The sequence below is a fragment of the Schistocerca americana genome, chromosome 2 (genome assembly GCF_021461395.2).
Source record: "Schistocerca americana isolate TAMUIC-IGC-003095 chromosome 2, iqSchAmer2.1, whole genome shotgun sequence".
Taxonomy (NCBI): Eukaryota; Metazoa; Arthropoda; class Insecta; order Orthoptera; family Acrididae; genus Schistocerca; species Schistocerca americana.
Genome location: NC_060120.1, coordinates 305,586,390 through 305,607,148, shown reverse-complemented (window position 1 = coordinate 305,607,148; position 20,759 = coordinate 305,586,390). Strand labels below are relative to the sequence as shown.

The 20,759-nt window shown below is 40.1% G+C and overlaps 1 protein-coding gene across 1 annotated transcript in view; it reads right to left on the bottom strand.

The window, feature by feature from the left end:
• Nucleotides 1-2,371: 2,371 nt before the first annotated feature.
• LOC124595181 (myotubularin-related protein 9) overlaps nucleotides 2,372-20,759 on the bottom strand; it is a 126,844-nt gene continuing 108,456 nt past the window's right edge. Inside the window, exons 11-12 of the mRNA XM_047133793.1 lie at nucleotides 12,072-12,241; nucleotides 2,372-2,993 (exon numbers count right to left, since the gene is read on the bottom strand). Coding sequence (XP_046989749.1) covers nucleotides 2,817-2,993; nucleotides 12,072-12,241 — 347 coding nt within the window. The 3' untranslated portion in view covers nucleotides 2,372-2,816. The remainder of the gene's footprint in view (nucleotides 2,994-12,071; nucleotides 12,242-20,759) is intronic.

Below are 20,759 nucleotides of genomic sequence, written 5' to 3'. Positions count from 1 at the left end.
TAACACGCTCCAGTGGCTGTTCTAACGGTCACAGAGAATGTCAACTCTAATCATTTACATACTTGCCAATGGTACCTGTGTGTACAAAATTATGTTGAAATTTGACCTAAACTTACTGGTTGTTTCACTTTTTTTGTCTGGCAGTGTATCACACAACATAAATCCCAGACAATTATAATAATTTTGCAGATAATGAAATGATTTTCACTTTCTTTTGGATCATATTTGCAAGGTGAAATCAACTGCATTGATTCTTTGTTGGCTTCAAATCAGAAATAATGTGTTAATCACTCATTTACCAAAAGATTAGATTGCTACTCAACACAAAAATGTCACACTGAGTTGCAGATAGGCACAAAAAAGACTGTTACACACTGAGCTTTTGCCAAAGCCTTCTTCAGAAAGGAAACACACACACACAGACAAACATACACCACTATATCCAGCCATAAGCCATTAACATGACTGCGGGAAATCCCAGTCTGGCACAAATCTTCACCTGTTGCCATTGAGTTATTTCAATGCCCCAGTACAGCAAAAGTCAGAAATTTGTTTTGTGAAGTTTTCCAGTTTTGTACTATTCACCAAATGAAGTTTCTAGTTTACTGTCAAAAGCTGTTAATGTTGTATGCAATTTTCTGTATATCTGAAGTATTTTTCCTAACATAATTTGTAGTGCTGTTGTAGCTTCTCTTGTTCTTCTTCCAATAATCATAAGGATTTTTAAGTACTCATACCACGAGGCCAAGTGTTGTAAGTTCAAAACAACCACCACACCAAGTGTTTTTCATTCATTAGAAACTATTTCAAGGCTATGACTAATTGCTACACCACATCCATTCTCTCAGGGGTTCCTCTCCACAGTGAAAAATACACACACATCAAAAAAAGTTTTGCATCACCTCGGTTCTGAGAGTTCCAGAACCCGTACAGAAAATTGGAATAGAGATCAACATAAATATCATTTCTGCCCTTTTTATTGCTCATGAAAACAGCACATTGCATATTGTACCACCATACAGTGAGACATTCATCAGTGGTGGTCCAGACTGCTGTACGCACCGGTACCTCTAATTCCCAGTAGCATGTCCTCTTGCATTGATGAATGCCTGTATTCGTTGTGGCATACTACCCACAAGTTCATCAAGGCATAGTTGGTCCAGATTGTCCCACTCCTCAAAGGCGATTTGGCGTAGATCCCTTAGAGTGGTTGATGGGTCACATCGTCCATAAACAGCCCTTTTCAGTACATCCCATGCATGTTCGATATGGTTCATGTCTGGAGAACATGCTGGCCATTCTAGTTGAGCTATGTCGTTATCCTGAAGGAAGTCATTCACAAGATGTGCACAATGGGGACACAAATTATAGTCCATGAAGCCAAATGCCGATATGGTTGCACTATCGGTCAGAGGATGGCATTCACGTATTGTACAGCTGTCATGCCACTTTCCATGACCACCAGCGGCATATGACGGCCTCACATAATGCCACCCCAAAACAGCAGGTAACCTCCACCTTACTGCACTCGCTGGACAGTGTGTCTCTGACGATTGTCTGGTTGAAGGCATATATGACACTCATCGGTGAAGAGAACATGATACCAATCCTGAATTCGGCTTGTTGTTGGGCCCATCTGTACTGTGCTGGATAGTTTCGTGGATGCAAAGATGGACCTCTCCATGGAAGTTGGGAGTGAAGTTGCGCATCATGCAGCCTATTGCGCACAGTTTGAGTCGTAGCAATGCATCCTGTGGCTGAACGAAAAGCATTATTCTACATGGTGACATTGCTGTCAGGGTTCCTCAGAGCCATAACCCATATGCAGCGATCATTCACTGCAGCAATAGCCCCTGGCTGGCCTGAGCGAGGCAAGTCATCAACAGTTTCTGTCTCTCTGTATCCTCCATGTCTGAACAGCATCGCTTTGGTTCACTCCGACACACCTAGACACTTCCCTTGTTGAGAGGCCTTCTTGGCACAAAGTAACAATACGGACGCGAACAATCCGCGGTATTGACCATCTAGGCATGGTTGAACTACAGGCAACACGAGCTGTGTACCTTCTTCCTGGTGGAATGACTGGAACTGATCGACTGCCAGACCCCCTCCATCGAATAGGCGCTGCTCATGCATGGTTGTTTACATCTTTGGGCAGGTCTAGTGACATCTCTGAACAGTCAAAGGGACTATGTCTGTGATACAATATCCATAGTCAACATCTATCTTCAAGAGTTCTGGGAACCAGGGTGATGCAAAACTTTTTTTGTTGTGTGTACAAATAGGCCTGCTCTGTACGGTAGTCAGTAACGACAGCTGAGAAGTGCACAAGTCATAATTAAATTTAGCAGACAGATTTGAGATAAGGAAATACAATGAAAATATACTTTATTTTCTGTTATTTGTTCCATTTTATAACAAAACAAATAAATTTGTAATGAAAGACTGGGAAGTATCTCTGGCTTGATGTTATATAAGCAACCACATCATATTACAAAAAAGATTTAGGTAACCCACTTTACAGTTGCTCAGGTATTTATTTTAGTTGACAATGAAATATAAAATACTAGATTCTGCTAAAGTTGCAGTTAAAATATCAATTTAGTCTATATTTATCACACAACATTCTGTGACAAAAAGACACTTACTGTTCTTTGAAATGCATCACTTAAATTGATCTTAGCCATCATCCAAGTGCACATGGTATATGATATGAAAGTGCAAGAAGTTTCATTTATAACCTATCTTTACTAATAATAGCAGTAAGTGAGTAAATAATTTTATACAGTAGCTCCCCCTTTTTACAACATTGGTACTTAAAGTATACCAGCAGTAATTGCTTCACGTTGCAGATCAGCTAACTGACGACGTAATCTTCCAGCTTCCAAACGAAGTTCTGCTTCCCTTTGTCGCAGTTGAGTTATCTTCCGCCATGCAGCTTTTTGTGGTCCTTGATCCACCACCCATCGAAGATACAGCTCAGACCACAAAGCCTGTAAATATGTACAATGACCATATGCAGTTAGTATAAAAAAACCTAACGTCTACTAATGAGTACAGCACTGGGCGGAAAAATGGAGTTAGGATTGATTCAATTCAAACAAAAAATAATTAATATCTCTGCGTTTCACTTTTTATTCTCATGTCAAATATCATTTGCTGCCAGCACACAACACACAATGAAACTATAATCAGAAGCTTGTGTAAGAACAAGGAAAGAAATAGATTTCATGCTAATAATGATAAAATCAAGCTCTGTTGAGGGTATTTTTTGAATTAATAGCCTTAAACAAAGAACAGACAGAAGTTTACACAGTTTCCCAGCTGTGTACTGAAAGAGTAAAAGTCTGGCATTATACTCTGGTAGAAAGACTAGTAATCTTCATATGAATACAGGGAAACTGGGTGGGGGGGGGGGGGGGGGGGGAATTGAGTAGTGAGGAAGGGATTTGAACACACTTCCATAATTTTGTGCACTCTTAATATATTTCTTCAGCGATTAGCCACCTGAGCTAGCACAGCAACATTTCAGAACACACTCAGCTTTGCTCTTCCTCTTGAGGTTTGTGTCTTTGGCACTCCTTAATTTTTATTCATAATGATGAACACTGGCTCATTCTGATGGATGTCAGAACAATGGAACTGTTGGTATATCTGTTAAGTCATGTTCAGAGTGTGATGATTAATACTAACCTCCCGGCTGACGTTCTATTTAATACCTCAACAGCTTATAAACTGTAGCAGGTTAAGGGTGAGTGAACACTACTGGTGATGGAAATAGAGAGTTTGATATCAGTGCATACTCTGCTGCAGAATAAAAATGTGGTTCTGGAAACATTCCCCAGACTGTAGCTAAGTCGTGTATTCACAATATTGGAGTGCTAGTCTTGCAGGGTTCACAGGACAGCCTCTGTGTAGTTTTACAGTAGGAGATGATCTACTGGGAGAGGTAAATCCATGAGAACAGGTTGTGAGTGCTGCAAAGTGAAAATTTCATTCAGTGTTGTGGTTAATTATACAAAAAGAAAAATTCACTCAAGAAAATTATAAGACACAATAGCTTGCCAGTACAAAATCCTACAAGGCGAAATATTTAGCACTGCCAATAGACTGTTATAAAAGTATACAACACTATCATAGCTTTTAGAGCTATTAGTTTCTCCCTCATGGAGCAGATGGGGATAGGTTGGAAAGGGGAAGATGTCAGAGTGAGAAGTAAAGATGCATTAAGATGAAGAGAAATAAATTAAGAACTAGAGGGAAAGAAAAATAAAAAAGGGGGAGGGGGGGCAACAAAGGTGAAAAAGTGAGAGTATTAAAGAAAACCATTAAGTGATACATAATAAATGGAAAATATAAGGAAGGTGGTGATGAAAGAAGAGAGGAGGAAATGTGTTAACAGAGGTTAAGTCCAGGAGGATGTGACAGTGTTGAGGGGCAAGTTCCCATCTCTGGAGCTCAGGGTGACTAGTGTCAGGTGGGAGTATCCAAATAGCCTGGGTGATGTAGTAGGCACTCAGATCCCTTGAGTCATGCTGCAGATCAGTAACTCAGTACTGAATGTGATCATTCCCATATAATACGCCAGCAGCAAATACAAGTTGGTTGGTAAACAACACGTGTGGTTTGCAATCCCTTTGATGTCGTAATATTTGCAAGTTGTGGGGATGTAGTAGATGGTAGTGGATGATTGTGCATGGTGCATGTTTAGCAGCAGGAATCTTGGAACAAGGATAATGGTTTGAGAATGTCATATGGTTTGACTATGAGGAAACAGATGTAGGAAGGCAGTGGAAGGGACAGATGGTAGCGTGGTGCATGATATCAGGCATACATGTTTCGACATTGTGCCCCACTGCAGGCTGTTAAGGAAGGTAAGAGCATATGGAATAAGTTCATGGATGTCTGAATGGGTCGAAGACTTCTTAAGCAATAGGACCCAGTATATTGTCCTCGACTGTGAGTGTTCGTCACAGATGAGGGTATCCTCAGAAGTGCCCAAGGAAGTGTGGCATGACTGCTTTTTGCCTCTGCGTATGTACATGATTTGGCAAACAGGGTTGGCAGCAATAGGTGGTTGTCTGCTGTGGTCTACAGTAAAGTGTAAAAGCTGAGTTACTTTAGGAATATACACGAAGACATAGACAAAATTTCTTGTTGGTGTGATGAATGGCAGCTAGCTCTAAAGGTGTAAAAATGTAAGTTAATGGAGATGAGTAAGAAGAACAAACCTGTAATGTTCGGATGCAGTATTTCTAGTCTTGTGCTTAACATAGTCAAGTCATTTAAATATCTGGATGTAGCCTTGCAAAGCCATATGAAATGAAATGAGCATGTGAGAACTGTGGTAGGGAAAGTGAATGATTGACTTCCGTTTATTGGGTGAATTTTAAGAAAGAGTGGTTCACCTGTAAAGAAGACCCCATATAGGATGCTGGTGCGATCTATTCTTGAGTACTGCTAGAGTATTTGGGATCCATGCCAGGTCGGTCTGAAAAAATACACTGAAGCAATTCAGAGGTAGGCTGTTAGATTCATTGCTGGTAGGTTCGAACAACATGTAAGTGTTATGGAGGTGCTTCAGGAACTCAAATGGGAATCCCTGGAGGGAAGGTGGCATTCTTTTCGAGAAACACGATTGAGAAAATTTAGAGAACCGGTATTTGAACCTGACTACCGAACAATTCTACTGCCACAAACACTGTCGTTTTCCCTCACTCCATTTGTGAGTGGAACAGGAAAAGAAATGACTAGTAGTGTTACAGGGTACCCTCCACCACACACCATACAGCGGCTTGCGGAGTATCTATATAGATTTAGGTCTTGGGGGAATTATGTATTGAGGCATTCAAGGCCTGGGTGATAAGGAGGTGCTTCTGAAGTTTTTGGACATGGAGGCAGGAGAAGACAGCCTGGGAGAGGTTGTTGGTATGGGTGTTGAGGAATTTGATGGTGGAGTAGATACATCTGCCACAGTTTCATTAGTCATAAGGAAGGTAGAGTATGATGTGGGAGCAGTGGCAGCTGTCAAAGTGAAGTGTTGTTGCTTATTGGTTAGTTTGTAAGGGATGGGGTTTGGGTGTGGCTTCATTGAGGTTAAATTTGCAGTTTTTCATGTAAGCAGAGAACAACCACTGGATTCAAGGGACACAAAAATATTGTGCGCACGGTGGAAAGAGAATGTACAGAAGTTTATTTTTGTTATTTAGCAGCACATCACTGCTATTTTGGTTTAAAGGACAAGTACATCCATTTTGATACATTGTACTATAGAAACATTTGCAAATGGCTTCACAGCTGAAACTGTACAGTAATGAAAACAAAACAAAAATGATATTTTAATATATCTGATAGTAGCTAGGTGTTAGAATGTTATCATTCAGGCATGATTTTAGAAGTAGCAAAGAATATGAAGAGGAAAAATACAATGCTGGGTAGGAGAAGAGGAAATGGAACACACAAAACAATGGAAGTCCAGGTTGGAATATCAATAGTATTATGAAAAGGATAGCTTGCTAATCAACGTGTCATCTTGACAGTGAGTAGCAGTCTGTCCTCTTCAGAATAACACATGAAGTGTTAATGAACATTAAGGAAAGCTAACCAAATGAAAGGTTGAAACTGGTAATCTGAAAGTATAAATGTGATTGTATCTGACAATAAAATCTTTTTAAATTATAGATTCCTGACTTTTCCAGAACGGGAGCAATCCGTAGTATAAAGAAATCTGGAAAACTCCAAACAGCTAAGATTGCTAGTAAAGTATTTATTTAGATGACTGGTTTTGGTAAAGTTATGTTACCCTCTTTGGATCTTCAACTTTACAATACTGACAACCATTGTTCATGTTCACACCACAGCTGAATATAGACTGTCCCCCAACCAGACTGTATTTAGATATGGTATAAGTATGAACACTTGCAGTCAGAACATTAATTTTATGTTTTGTGTATACAGTTATACATACATACATTAATCCTTGTTCGATAGATCATGAATGGCATTACATAATGGTGTGTAACGTGTCACTTTAACATAAGTTTTTGTTACACAAATTAATTAATTAATTAATTAATTTTAATTTTTTACAGTTACTACTTAATATCTAAGAACTCATCTAGTGAGTAGGAGAAGTTGTCATTCAGAAATTCTTTTAATTTGCTTTTAAATGTTGGTTGGCTATCTGTCAGGCTTTTAATACTATTTGGAAAATGACCGAAGATTTTTGTGGCAGCATAATTCACCCCTTTCTGTGCCATAGTGAGATTTAATAGTGAAGCTCATCTTTCTTCTAGTGCTGTAGCAATGCACTTCACAGTTATTTTTGAATTGGGATGGGTTATTAATGACAAATTTCATATGTGAATATACGTATTGTGAAGGTACTGTGAATATCCCAACTTCCTTAAATAAATGTCTGCAAAGTGATCTTGGGTGGGCTCCAGCTATTATTCTGATTACATGCTTTTGTGCAATGAATACTTTCTCTCTTAATGACGAATTGCTCCAAAACATGATGCCATATGAAAGCAGTGAATGAAAATAGGCATAGTAGGCTAATTTACTGATATGTTTATCACCAAAATTTGCGATAACCCTAATAGCATAAGGAGCTGAGCCTAACCATTTCAGCAGATCATCAATGTGTTTCTTCTAATTCAATTTCTTATCAATGCACACACCCAGAAAATTTGAGTATTCTGCCTTAGCAACAGACTTCTGTTCATATCTATATATGGTGTTATGCCATTTACTGTACAGAATTGTATAAACAGTGTTTTCTCAAAATTTGGTGAGAGTTCATTTGCAGAGAACCACTTAATAATTTTCTGAAAGACATTATTTGCAATTTCCTCAGCTGGTTCTTGCTTGCTGGGTGTGATTACTATATTTGTATCATCAGCAAAAAGAATAATAAGGGACCCAAGACTGAACCCTGTGCGACACCATTCTTGATACCTCCCCAGTTAGAGGACTCTGCTACTTTTTGCAGACAATCTGTACCATTAATTTCAACCTTTGCATTCTTCCAGTTAAGTATGAATTAAACAATTTGTGCACTGTCCCACTCATACCACAATACTGAAGCTTACCTAGAAGAATTTCACGATTCACACAATCAAAAGCCTATGAGAGATCACAAAAAATTCCAATGGGTGATGTTTGGTTATTCAATGCATTTAATATTTGATCAGTGAAAGCATATATATCATTTTCTGTTGAAAAGCCTTTCTGAAAACCAAACTTACATTTTGTTAGTACTTTGTTTTTGCAAATACATGATGCTAGTCATTAATACATTACGTTTTCAAGAATTTAGGATAAAGCTGTCAGAAGTGAGACTGGGCAGTAGTAGTTAGCATCAGATCTATCCCCTTTTTTATGCAATGGTTTAACAATAGCGTACTTCAGTCTATCTGGAAAAAATGCCCTGCTTCAGTGAGCTACTACATATGTGGCTGAGAATCCTACTTATTTGTTGGGAATGAGCTTTTAGTACTCAGTTGGAAATGCCATCAATTCCATGCGAGCTTTTACTTTTGAGTGAATTTATTATTTTCCTAATTTCAGTAGGAGAGGTTGGTTGAATTTCAAGTTTATCAAATTGCATAGGTACTGCCTTGCATTTTCTAATGAATAACTGGATCTTATTTTCTCTACAACACTTAAAAATGATTCTTAAAAATGTTTTCTACTTCTGATTTTTTGTTAACAAACTTTTCATTGTGTTTGATAGAAATACAGTCTTCCTGTGCTCTCGGTTGCCCTGTTTACCTTTTAACAATATTCCAAATTGTTTTAATTTTATTGTCAGATGTGCTAATCTCAGGCATAATGCATATACTTCTGAGGTTTTTAATAACTTTTCTTAATACAGTGCAGTAGTTTTTATAATGTTTCACTGTTTCAGGATCATTTATCCTCCTAGCTATAAGAGACATTTCCCTTTTCCGTTTACAAGATATTTTTATCCCTCTAGTAAGCCTTGGTTTCTTACAATTATATTTCACTGTTTTCTTCGGGAAACTGTTTTCAGATATACTCACAAAGGTATCATGAAATAGGTTAAATTTTAAATTAGCATCATGTTCCCTGTACACCTCATCCGAGTCTAACTGTTGCAAACTTTCCCTCAAATTTTGAATTGTTAAATCATTAATTGAACGCACTGTTTTGCATTACTGTGTGGAGCTATATCAAGTACTGTAACTAGCTATGCATCATGATCAGAGACACCATTCTTAACAGGAAAAGTTGTTATTTGATTAAATCTATCTTGGTCTATGAAAACATTATCTATCAGTGTGCTGCTTTCCTGTACTTCCCGAGTAGGAAAATCAATAACTGATGTCAAATTGAGGGGGAAAGAAAACCAAGTAATACTTCAAGGCCAAGCTTTCTATCATTACTCTTTCAGAAAATCTACATTAAATCCCCACAAACAATAATTTGCTTTCCTCTGTCTGACAGATAGCACAACAAAGAATCCAAGTTTTTTGAAAATAGTTGAAAATTTCCCAATGGAGACCTATACATGGCTTCAATTATAAAAGTGCCATTATTTAGTTTAAGCTCACATGCACATGCTTCTATATGTTGCTCTATGCAAAATTTTTTAGTTTCCAAATTTTTCACAATATGACAGATGTTAACATATATGGTAACTCCTCCTCTTTCCATAGTGTCTCTACTTACATGTGCTAAAAGCTTATATCCACCTACATTTACCATTTCTATACCTGTGACTATATGATGTTCAGACAGGCATAGTACATCTATTCCACCCCCAGTTCCTAAATCTCCTAACAAACAAGAGCTATCTACTTTGTTTTTTAATCCCCTGATTTCAATCAATGTAGGATGACTGGACACTGTTCTTAGCCTAAATAAGTACTCCCATGAGTTTCAGTGCCCACCCACCACCACCTCTAAAGATTTTGCTATCATCCCACCCAGTTTACCCTTCCCTTTCCTACTGAGATGCAAGACATGTTTTGTGAAGTCCCACCTACTAATACCATCAACAGGAACCAAACCTATGCCTGACAAAGTAGCTGCCCAAAGAAGCTGATCTAGCGTCATATTGATCCTCCTTATAGAGCTGTTCAATTGGGGTCGATCGTACTGCATGAAAGCACGAACCAAGTCAACATCTGTATGGTTTATTGCAGATACTATTTTTACAAGGTCACACTCAATATTGTAGCCTTGATCCCTATCAATACTGCTTCCCACTCCACCCACTACCACAATATGATCCTGCTTTGTAAAATCCTTGCACAGTGATCCTACATCCTCTATCACTTGGCTAAGACATGCACAGCGCTTGAAAATACTTGTGACCTGTTTCCTGTCACCTAATTTTTCCTGCAAGATCTGGCCCACACCTCTTCCATGGCTACTACCTAACAACAGAACTTTCCTCCTACTTTCTACTTTTTTTCAACAGTTGGTTTCCTAGTGAAAGTCTGTTGAGTGCTGACTACACTTTCATCTACTTGAGCCTCTTCCTTAGATGACTGAGGTAGCAAGGCAAATCTATTATTTGTGCTAAAGATGAAACTGTCAGATACCGTTCTCTTTCTGTGACCCAAGTTCCTTGCTACCACTTCCCACCTGTCTTCACCCTTCTCCCCCCTTAACCTCATCAGTTCCTCCCTAGCACTATCCAATTCAGCCTGAAGGGCTCTAATCTTCCCTCCCTGTTCCGCTATTTTCCTATTCCTTGAACATAATCTGCAATACCATGGAAGAGACCCATTTACTTTCCCAATTCCCATGCCACTACATTTACCCCAACGTAACCACCTGCCGCAACAGCTGCACAGAACCCCAGAACTGACTTTCCTACTGCAGCTCAGCTCAAACACTTCTCGCTCATAGTTGTTTACAATATTTTTACAATATTTATCTAGGCAATAACAGTAATATTCTATTAACTACAGATCACAAGAGTCACTACAGTTATGTGGAACACTGATATATGTATGTATACTACTAATATAGTAATGTAATGCACTTAAACTAATGTTAAAAAATCAAAACTTGTATACCCAAAAAATTAGGCCTAAGATCATGTATGCACGACAGGTACTTTACGCGTTTTGAAAGGAAATAAAAGGTAGAACTTAATTCCCCAAGTAGATATGGCACTACTAAATATATGTGTAATGAAAACAATCTAAATACTTCACTTAATACTTAAAGAAATGTCTTAAATTTGGATGTAAACCTACGTCTAAAGTATGCAGAAACTGGCCCTTAGATGTTTTCTCCCCCCCCCCCCCCCCCCCCCCCGCCCCCCTCCCCTTCAAGAAATACTTTGATACAATTGAAACCTTCAATACATAATATAAAACAGACTCTAATTAACTTTGTTGTGGTGTAATATTAACTTTATTGAAAGTTATTATAGAATTAATTACTTATCTTCACAAGATTAATATTCAAGTGTGTGCGATCTGCGCCAGTGTTGCCAACAAGATTTTATTTTTTATTTTTTTAAATTGTGACATATTGCCATCCACTGAGTGTCATGATCCTTACACATACTTTTGTGATATGAAATGATACAAAGTGCAGATGGCAGAGATTTTATGTGTTGTAAATTTGAAGAACCATAGACAGAACACAGTCTGGTCATGTAAATAAATTCTTTCCTAATGATCTTGGCTATCTGGAGTTGTTCCAGAGTTCATATTTTACATAAATTCTGTTTACAAGCCTATCAATGCCTCAACTAAATGTTGTGTAGTTACATTTTCTACTTCCATTGTTTGTATCCATAGAACTTTCCAGTATAGTATCAATATAACCGAGCCTCACTTCAACCAAACATGAACCCATTTCCCATAGTCGCTGTGCCTCACTGCTCATTGCTAAATGTGATGGAGCCACATAATCTAATGCCATTTGCACCTAATTATCCAGTATGTTGTTTCAAATGGAAATAGAATCAGAAAGTATGTTTTTCATAGCCTGACAATTTCCAGCCACCAGTTTAGAATCAAAACAGAGCAGCATGAAATGCCTAAACTAATATTCTACAGTTCACATATTTAATATCTTACCAAGCTTACTGGTGCAACTGAGGGCCAAATTACTCTACTGTTGGGTTCATACATTGGGTTAAGCACTGACTGCAGAACATCAGGCCTGTTAACATATGACCACAGACTGACAGTGCGCTCTGCAAGTTTCAACTGTACCCGCTCTGCTTCACAATTACCTACAAATGTACCTGCAACACAGAACCAGAACTTTTAAAAATGAGGTAAGTTGTGTTTTAAACCATACAAAAATATTCTCAAGCTTTTATTCCTAAAACTGGGCTGCAGAAATAGAGAAGCAGTGAAAAGTACTAAAGCATTTAAAACTATGAAACATAAATATAATAAAAATATTTAATGATATGAATAAAATAGAAAGAAACATTCCACATGGGAAAAATATATTAAAAACAAAGATTCTGTGACTTACCAAACGGGAAAGCACTGGTAGATAGACACAATAAAAAAACACACAAACACACACACAAAATTTCAAGCTTTCGCAACCCACAGTTGCTTCATCAGGAAAGAGGGAAGGAGAGGGAAAGACGAAAGGATATGGGTTTTAAGGGAGAGGGTGAGGAGTCATTCCAATCCTGGGAGCAGAAAGACTTACCTTAGGAGGAAAAAAGGACAGGTATACACTCTCGCGCGCGCGCACACACGCACACGCACACGCACACGCACACGCACACGCACGCACACACACACACACACACACACACACACACACACAAGCAGACATATGTAAAGGCAAACTCTTTGCCTTTAGATATGTCTGCTTGTGTCTGTATATGTGTGGATGGATATGTGTGTGTGTGTGTGTGTGTGTGTGTGTGTGTGCGCACGCGCGAGTGTATACCTGTCCTTTTTTCCCCCTAAGGGGATTGAAATGACTCCTCAGCCTCTCCCTTAAAACCCATATCCTTTCGTCTTTCCCTCTCCTTCCCTCTTTCCTGATGAAGCAATCGTGGGTTGCGAAAGCTTGAAATTTTGTGTGTGTGTTTGTGTGTTTTTTTTATTGTGTCTATCTACCAGCGCTTTCCCGTTTTGCAAGTCACAGAATCTTCATTTTTAATATATAAAAATATTTAATTATGAGATAAAAGCACTAATAAGTTTTTGGAACAAAGGGTTCATTAGTTGGGTAAACAGATGAAAAGCTATGAAGAAAACAGAGATTTGAAGCAATTCAAAAGTAACAGAAATCCTGAGTGCTCTACAGCTAGTAGAACTAGATTCTGAAAGAAAGAGTGGATGATAGGGGTTTAATGTTCTTTCAATTATGACATATCATTATAGACAGAACAAAAGTTCAGATTGGGAATGGAAAACAGACTGTCCTTTTCAGGGCAACCACCTCAACATCTGCCTTAAAAGATTTAGAAAAGCCACACAAACTTAAATTTGTATGGCTGGAGGTTTTTTCAAATGTGAGTCTACAGTGAGTTCGAAACATGTCCGAAGTTTTTGTGGATTGAAAAGTATTTTATTTTTTATTGCTCACAATTTCGACGCCTGCCTCCTGGAATCCAAGCAGGTCATATTTACACACAGCCGCAGAAAGTTGTATATACAACTGTTGTTAACTTTGGCAAGATTTGTAATTTATGCATCTTCAATAATTCGTGAAATTAATTATAAAGGGAACAAAACTTACAAAATATTAAATGGAAAAGAAGAACATCCAAAACCCATAAACCATGATACTAAATTAGTTAGTCACCTACATTATCATCATAGCAGTTCCTAATCTTAACTACTTGGAAAAACCATGTTCAAGGAAGAATAAGTCCCCTATTGCTGGGGACAGTATGCTACATTCTAGGACTCAAGTTGCAGAAAACCTATACCATCCCCAAACAATCCCAAACCCACTGGGTGTCAGCCTGCTCTTGCTGGGAAACCCACATAAGTCTTGTGTCATTCTGCCAGTTCTTCCATAGCTGCCATGTTGTTGGTCACATATCCACTGCATCCGATTGTCCTCTGTGTAGAAATTAAGTCTGGTGGTCAGTGAATCCTTTATGATACTCACTCACTCCTGCATTGTCTCTTATAGTTAGGTTTCTTATACACTCTAAATATTTTCTAAGTTCCCTTCCAGATATCTTATTTGCTACCTTGTTCACCACATGCCATTTGACTTTTGTCCCTGACAGTTACGGTTAGTGTACCAATGACAGTTATTTGAGTCCTCAGATCTTTGTAGACTGGACATTTTAATACAATACAGTCTGGTTTACCAAGTTGCTACATGCAATCACATCTGCTGGATGTTTCTTTAATACTGTATAAATATTCAACATCTGGTCCATGGCCTGTCAGACAATGACTCCTGCCCATAAACGGATTTACATTGTTGATAAGCAATCCCTCCTTAATGTTTGGAAATATGCCATATATCCTGTGAGCTGTTGTGATATTGTTCCAGTCTCTTTGCCATTCACTTGCTTTCCATAATTTTAACTCTTGTTTTGTGGATTTCTAACATATCTGAGGGATATATGCATGTGAAAGTTATGCTTCTCATCCATGTGAAAGCCCAAATACTTATCTCACTTTATTACACTGGAGTTCCCCTGACTCTCAGAGTAGAATTCTGCAAGTGAGAGAGGCTGCCTTTGAGCATCAGGTAGGCAATCTACATCTGAGCAAGTATGTCATACTTTTATTTCCAGCCTGGCTCTTGAGTCCTCTGCCACCACAACCAATAAGTCATCAGCATAGCTTATTACTCATGACAATTGAGCATTTTCATTCGGAGTTGTTAGCAATAGCGCAAGGCTAAGGTCCCAAAAAATTGGTCCACATATAGATCCCTGTAGATAATCTTTAGTAATCTGGCTCACTACATTGCTGGATGTTGTGCCCCACTCCACGATGTACCCTTTGCAGTAATGTTGGAAGTTATGGTACACACATTTTGGGGCCTCTAATTGTCTCAGGAGGGCAAACATTGTGATCCACCACAGGTTGTCAAATGTATGCACAATGCCTACAACATACTAGTTTCTACAGTTGTTGACAATTTTGAGAGCACAGGTATTTGCATAATCTATGGATCTGCCCTTTCTGAAGCTGAATTGGCTCTGTTTGAAGCCATGCAACTGTGTGGGGGACTGTATTCTGCTGCACAGCAAGCACTCTTGTGCCAAGAAGACAGAATGGTCTTACGCTCTTAGGCACCATTATGTCTCTACCCATGCTCTTCTAGATTATTACAACTTGTGTAGACTTTCAGATCACAGGAATTTTTCCTCATCTTGGTGATTCATTTGATAAATGTGTAAAGAACAGAACAATTTTGTTCTTCACGGCTTTTAACATTTCTTTATGGATGTAATCATAGGACACGGAGCTTTTCCATTCTTTGGCTGCTTGATAGCAATTGCAACTTCTTCTTCTGCAAATGGTAGAACACCACTTGTGCTTTCATATGGGGCCTCTCTTTGAAGATCATTAATATTTTCACTGTGATCTTCTGGAACAAGTGACTTCACTCACTAGGGTCTTACAGTTTATAAATAGCCTCACTTTGTTAAATATGGAGTGTAGAAAAGACAGTTAGTATTTTTACTTCTCTGTTACTATTCTACAGGAGTACCGCATGCACCAGTTACTAGTTGTGCCCAATGCCTTGAAGGCGGGATAATTATGGGAGTGGACAATGTGTTGTAAGGATAACTCCCATCTGCGCAGTTCAGAAAATCTGGTGCTGGAGGGGAGGATCCAGCTGCTCAGGTAGTGAAGCAGCCATTGAAATCAAGCATGTTATGTTCATCTGCATGTTGTGCAATAGGGTCGTCTACTTTGTTGTTGGCCACAGTTTGATGTAGAAAGCTGGTTGGTAGTCATGCCAATACAAAAAGCTGTGCAATGATTGCAACAGAGCTGGTAAATGACATGGCCACTTTCACAGGTTGCCTGGCCTCTAATGGGGTTGGACAAACCTGTGACAGGACTGGAACAGGAAGTGCTTGGTGGATGGATTGGGCAGGTTTTACACCTGGGTGTCACACAGGGATATGATCCTGGTGGCAAGGGGTTGGGATTGGGAGAGGCATAGGGATGGACTAGGATGTTGTGCAGGTTGGGTGGGTGACAGACCACCACTTTAGGAGGGGTGGGAAGTATCTCAGGCAGGATGTGTCTCATTTCATGGCACGATGATGTGTAACCAAAGCCCTGACAAAGAATATAGTTCAGTTATTCTAGTTCAGGGTGGTTATGGATGACAAAGGGGACACTCCTTTGTGGCTCGTTCTTGGGGTTGGTCGTGGTCGGAGGACTGGGGCTGTGAGGGGGAAATGGCACTGGAGATCTGTTTGCGAATTAGGTCTGGGGGATAGTGCCTGTCTGTGAAGGCCTTGGTGAGACCTTCAGCATACTGAGCAAGAGAGTTCTTGTCACTGCAGATATGCCGTCCTCAAGTGGCCAGGCTGTATGAGAGCGACTTTTTCGTGTGAAGGAGACTGACAGCTGTCAAAATGCAGGTACTATTGCTGGTTGGTGGGTTTGATGAGGACAGAGGTGCAGATGGAGGTATCTGACAGGTGGAGGTCAACATCTAGGAAGGTGAAATGCTGGGTTGAGGAAGATCAGGTGAAGTGGATGGGAGAGAAGAAATTGAGGTTGTGAAAGAATAAAGGAACTTGAACCACACTAGAGTTTTGTCATTTTGGGAGGCTAAGAAGGTTTACTGTACATCGTCCATAAACAGGTAGACATTGGAGGGTGCCATGCCAGTGCCCATGGCTGTGCTGTGGATTTGTTTGTATACCTTCCCTTTCAAAGGCGTAGTTGACAGTTACAATAAAATTAGTAAGGTGAATGAGGTAATGGGTTTGGAGTCTGAGAGACATTAGGAAAGACAGAGTGTTCGATGGCAGTAAGACCATGGGCATGAGGGATGTAGGTGTATAGTGAGGTGGCATCAACAGTGACGAGTAGGGATCTATGAGGTAATGGGGTGAGGTTGGTGGAGAGCCAGTGAAGGAAGTGGTTCGTGTCTTTGATGTGGGAGACTAGATTACAGGCAATTGATTGTAAGTGTTGGTCAATGAAGACTGAAATTCTTCCAGTGTGGGTACAACGACCAGCCACAGTGGGGCATCGAGGTTTGTTGGGTTTGAGGACTTTGGAGAGCATGCAGAAGGTGTGTGTGTGTGTGTGTGTGTGTGTGTGTGTGTGTGTGTGTGTGTGTAATGCCATAGGAGTGATGAGGGAAATGGATTCAGGAGAGAGAGGTTCTGGGAAGGGCCTAAGGCTTTAAGCAGGAATCGGAGGTTGTGTTGGACTTTTGGTTTGGGATCACCCTGACAGAATTTATAGGTGGACGAGTCAGATAATTCATGGAGGCCTTCTGTCATGTAGTCACTGTGGTTCATAACAACAGTGGTGGAACCTTAGTCTGCATGTAGGATGGCTAGGTCAGGATTTATTTTGAGGTTGTGGCTATTCTTTCTTCTATTGGAAGGTTGGTATTCTGAGGATGGGACCTGGGGAAGGATGGTGGCTAAGTTAGAGGTATGGAATTCCTGGAAGGTTACCAGGGGGTGATCAGATAGGGGGGGGGGGGGGGGGGGGGGGAGGGGCAGGGGGGGAGGAGGATTATGGTATGAATTGGAAGAGGCAGGGTTCAGTGTTGGAATTAGGATGGTTTTGGTTGGAGGGATTGGCAGCAAAGAAGTGCTTCCACTGCTGGGACTGAGAGAAGGAGAGTAGGTCTTTGACAAGCTCAGCATGGTTAAATTTGGATGTAGGGCTAAAGGTGAGGCCTTTGGCTATGACTGAAACTTCTGTGGAGCTGAGGGTTTTGGTGGGAAGGTTGATAACAGTGTTACGGGAATGTTTTGGCTCTGGATTTGGTGAAGAGTTGGTTGGGTGTTTTGGGGGATGTGGCAAGTTGAAAATATCAGCTAGGCAGAGTTTAGGTGCTATGAGGGATGAACGGAGGAATGCTTTGGGTAGGATAGGGGTTGGATAGTAATGTCAATAGGTTGGATAACTTATGGAGGTGGTGTCTGGAATCCTCCTCCAGGTGCTGGAGAGCAAGGACTTCAGCTTCAGAGATATGATGTACAGAGTACAGATTGCACAGTAGTAGGATTTTGCAGAGGGAGCAGGAGTGGTTCTGGGATGCCTGTGACATGGAGATGTGTTTTTGCAGTACCAGGTTTGTGAGGCCAGGGATTGACAGAATCTGAAAAGGAGTAGGTAATTGTGAAAGGAGGGATGGGATCCAGACAGAGGAATCTTTATGGTTAGGCTGTTTGGGGGATTCCACAGTTTAGGTAGCATTTGATAAATCGGATGTGGGACTGCTTTTCAGCCAGTGAAAAGGATACTTTTATGAACTGGTGCAGAAAGATGGAGCAGGGGTACAATTTGGCAGGAACGGTGTACAGGAAATGGGAATGAAGTGGAAATGGGCAAAATAGGTGTTAATGGTTGTGAGAAGAGCTGGATAAGCAGAAAGACATGTAAAAAATGCATAAAAATATGAAGATATGCAGAAACACACACAGATACACAAATATGTAAAAATACACACAAATGCATGAAACTGCGAGAAACCACATAAAAATATGCACAAATACAATAAAAACATACAGAAGTGTGGGAGAAAAGGAACACTGAGGTATATCAACACTGAGGTGTGTGTGTTGTGATAAGTGAAGAGAAGGGAATGGGAATGTTCTGCTGCAATGAGTGCACAGCTTTTTATGTTGGTATGATTACCAACTAGCTGTCCACCAGGATGAACAGCCACCACTGCAAAGTACACCACCCTCTGGCACAACATGCAGCTGAATATAACATGCTTGATTTCAATGGCTGTTTTACTACCTGAATCATCTGGATCCTGCCCTCCATTACCAGCTTCTCCGAACTGCGCAGATGGGAGTTATCCTTACAACTCATTCTCTGCTCCCGTAATTATCCCAGACTCACCCTATGGTAACATACTGTCCCCAAATCTTCCACCCAACTGTTTTCACCCCCTCTGCCTATCATCTCCTCCCCATTCTCATCTCCCACCCTCTGACAACACACCTGCCCATCTTTTCCTACTCCTCCCCCCCCCCCCCCCCCCCCTCCCACACACACCTCCCTGCCCCACAACCTCCTGATGCTGTGCCCGTTGGCATTCTAGTCTCTGCATACCCTGCCAGACAGTTTGCCTCCCTCCTCACCTCCACCACACTACTATCCCTTCCCCTTCCCTGCCCCCTCAGATTGTTACTTGCATCCCAAGTGGGGTGCTGGAGGTGGCAGTTATGTGTGCATAAGGTGTGCTTGTTTGTGTGTATGAATGGTGTGTGTTGCTCTTTTGCTGCTGAAGGCTGTGGCCGAAAGCTCTAAGTGTCTTTTAATTGTGCCCATCTGCAGCTTAACGTGTTTTCTTTAACATAAGTAGCAATCTATCTTATCCTACATTGTTGATATTCCTGCTTGGAGTTTCCATTGTTAGAGCTTTGTATTTGGTTTTCACTGATTTATAGAATAGTCTTAACTCCCTCTTCTCGTGTGTTAGAGCCCTTTGATAAAATTGTGAGCAGTTGTTGTGTATGTTTTTCTTCAGTTTTGTAGGCTCTATGTTCCAAGACATTGGTCTAGCACTTTTCTGTATTGGAATGGCTACTTTTTGTCTGTTTTGTAAGACAGTTGCAAGTACCCGTGTCATTTAGACTATGCTGCAGTCAGCATCTTCTGATATTCAAAAGTCAATTCCTGCACTTAGTTTTTCCTAGTTAGCCTTTAAAATAATTACATCAAAGGTCATTGTTTTCCTGTCCGATATTTATTAACTGTAAACCAGTGTCAAAGAAAACTATCATAATCACATTTTGGTTGCTTCCAATGGCATGGTGAAGGACTCTCCAAGAGTTGATTTTGATAGCTGCAGACGACTGGGCTGCCACAGTGGTGATAATGTTTGCTCCAGCACCAGCACTGTTTCCATGTGTGGCTGGACAGCCCATCCTGTACAGGACATTGAAATTTAATTCATCAATTGCTTCCTTATCCTGGTAACAACAGTTTAGTTTCCTTCTATTTATGCTTACAATTATCTCTTCTTTCCTTCTGTATAGTTTTGAGAATTGAGCATTGATCTACAAACTAACTGCAGTAGTTTTACTGGCAAATCAGTTTTTGTGATTTCTCTTTGCAGCAGCATATTGTACATGGACAATCACTTCCAGGCCACAAACATTTCTTACCTCTAATCATACAGGGTCATACTTTGGTGGCATTTTAGTGTTGGATCAGTATTTGGCTTCATTGCAGAGAGCACAAGCTTGCTTCTCTGCTTTTCTAAATTTGTTAAATGATCATAATCACAGCATTTTAGACTCTTCACACAACTAAGTGGTCCTTGGCTGACAGGATTCTGTAGCCAGTGTAACAAGAGCTTCCTGTCTCAGGGTGACCTCCACCATATTATCTACACACATTTATCCCATGGGGCCTGTCTTGAATTTTAACTTAATTTCATTGTCAAGGTACAGTCTTTGCATGTTTTCCCCAAAAATTTTGCTTGTACACTGCACCCGAAAAGTCTTTTTTGCATGTCGTAGTCAATACATCATACATGGTAATAAGCGGGTACCTCTTATTTTGGATGTTTGCATGTTAGCACTTTGAACATTTTTGTTTTCTTTATTATTTTCTGAGTCTTTGCTAGGATCTGCTTCTATTATT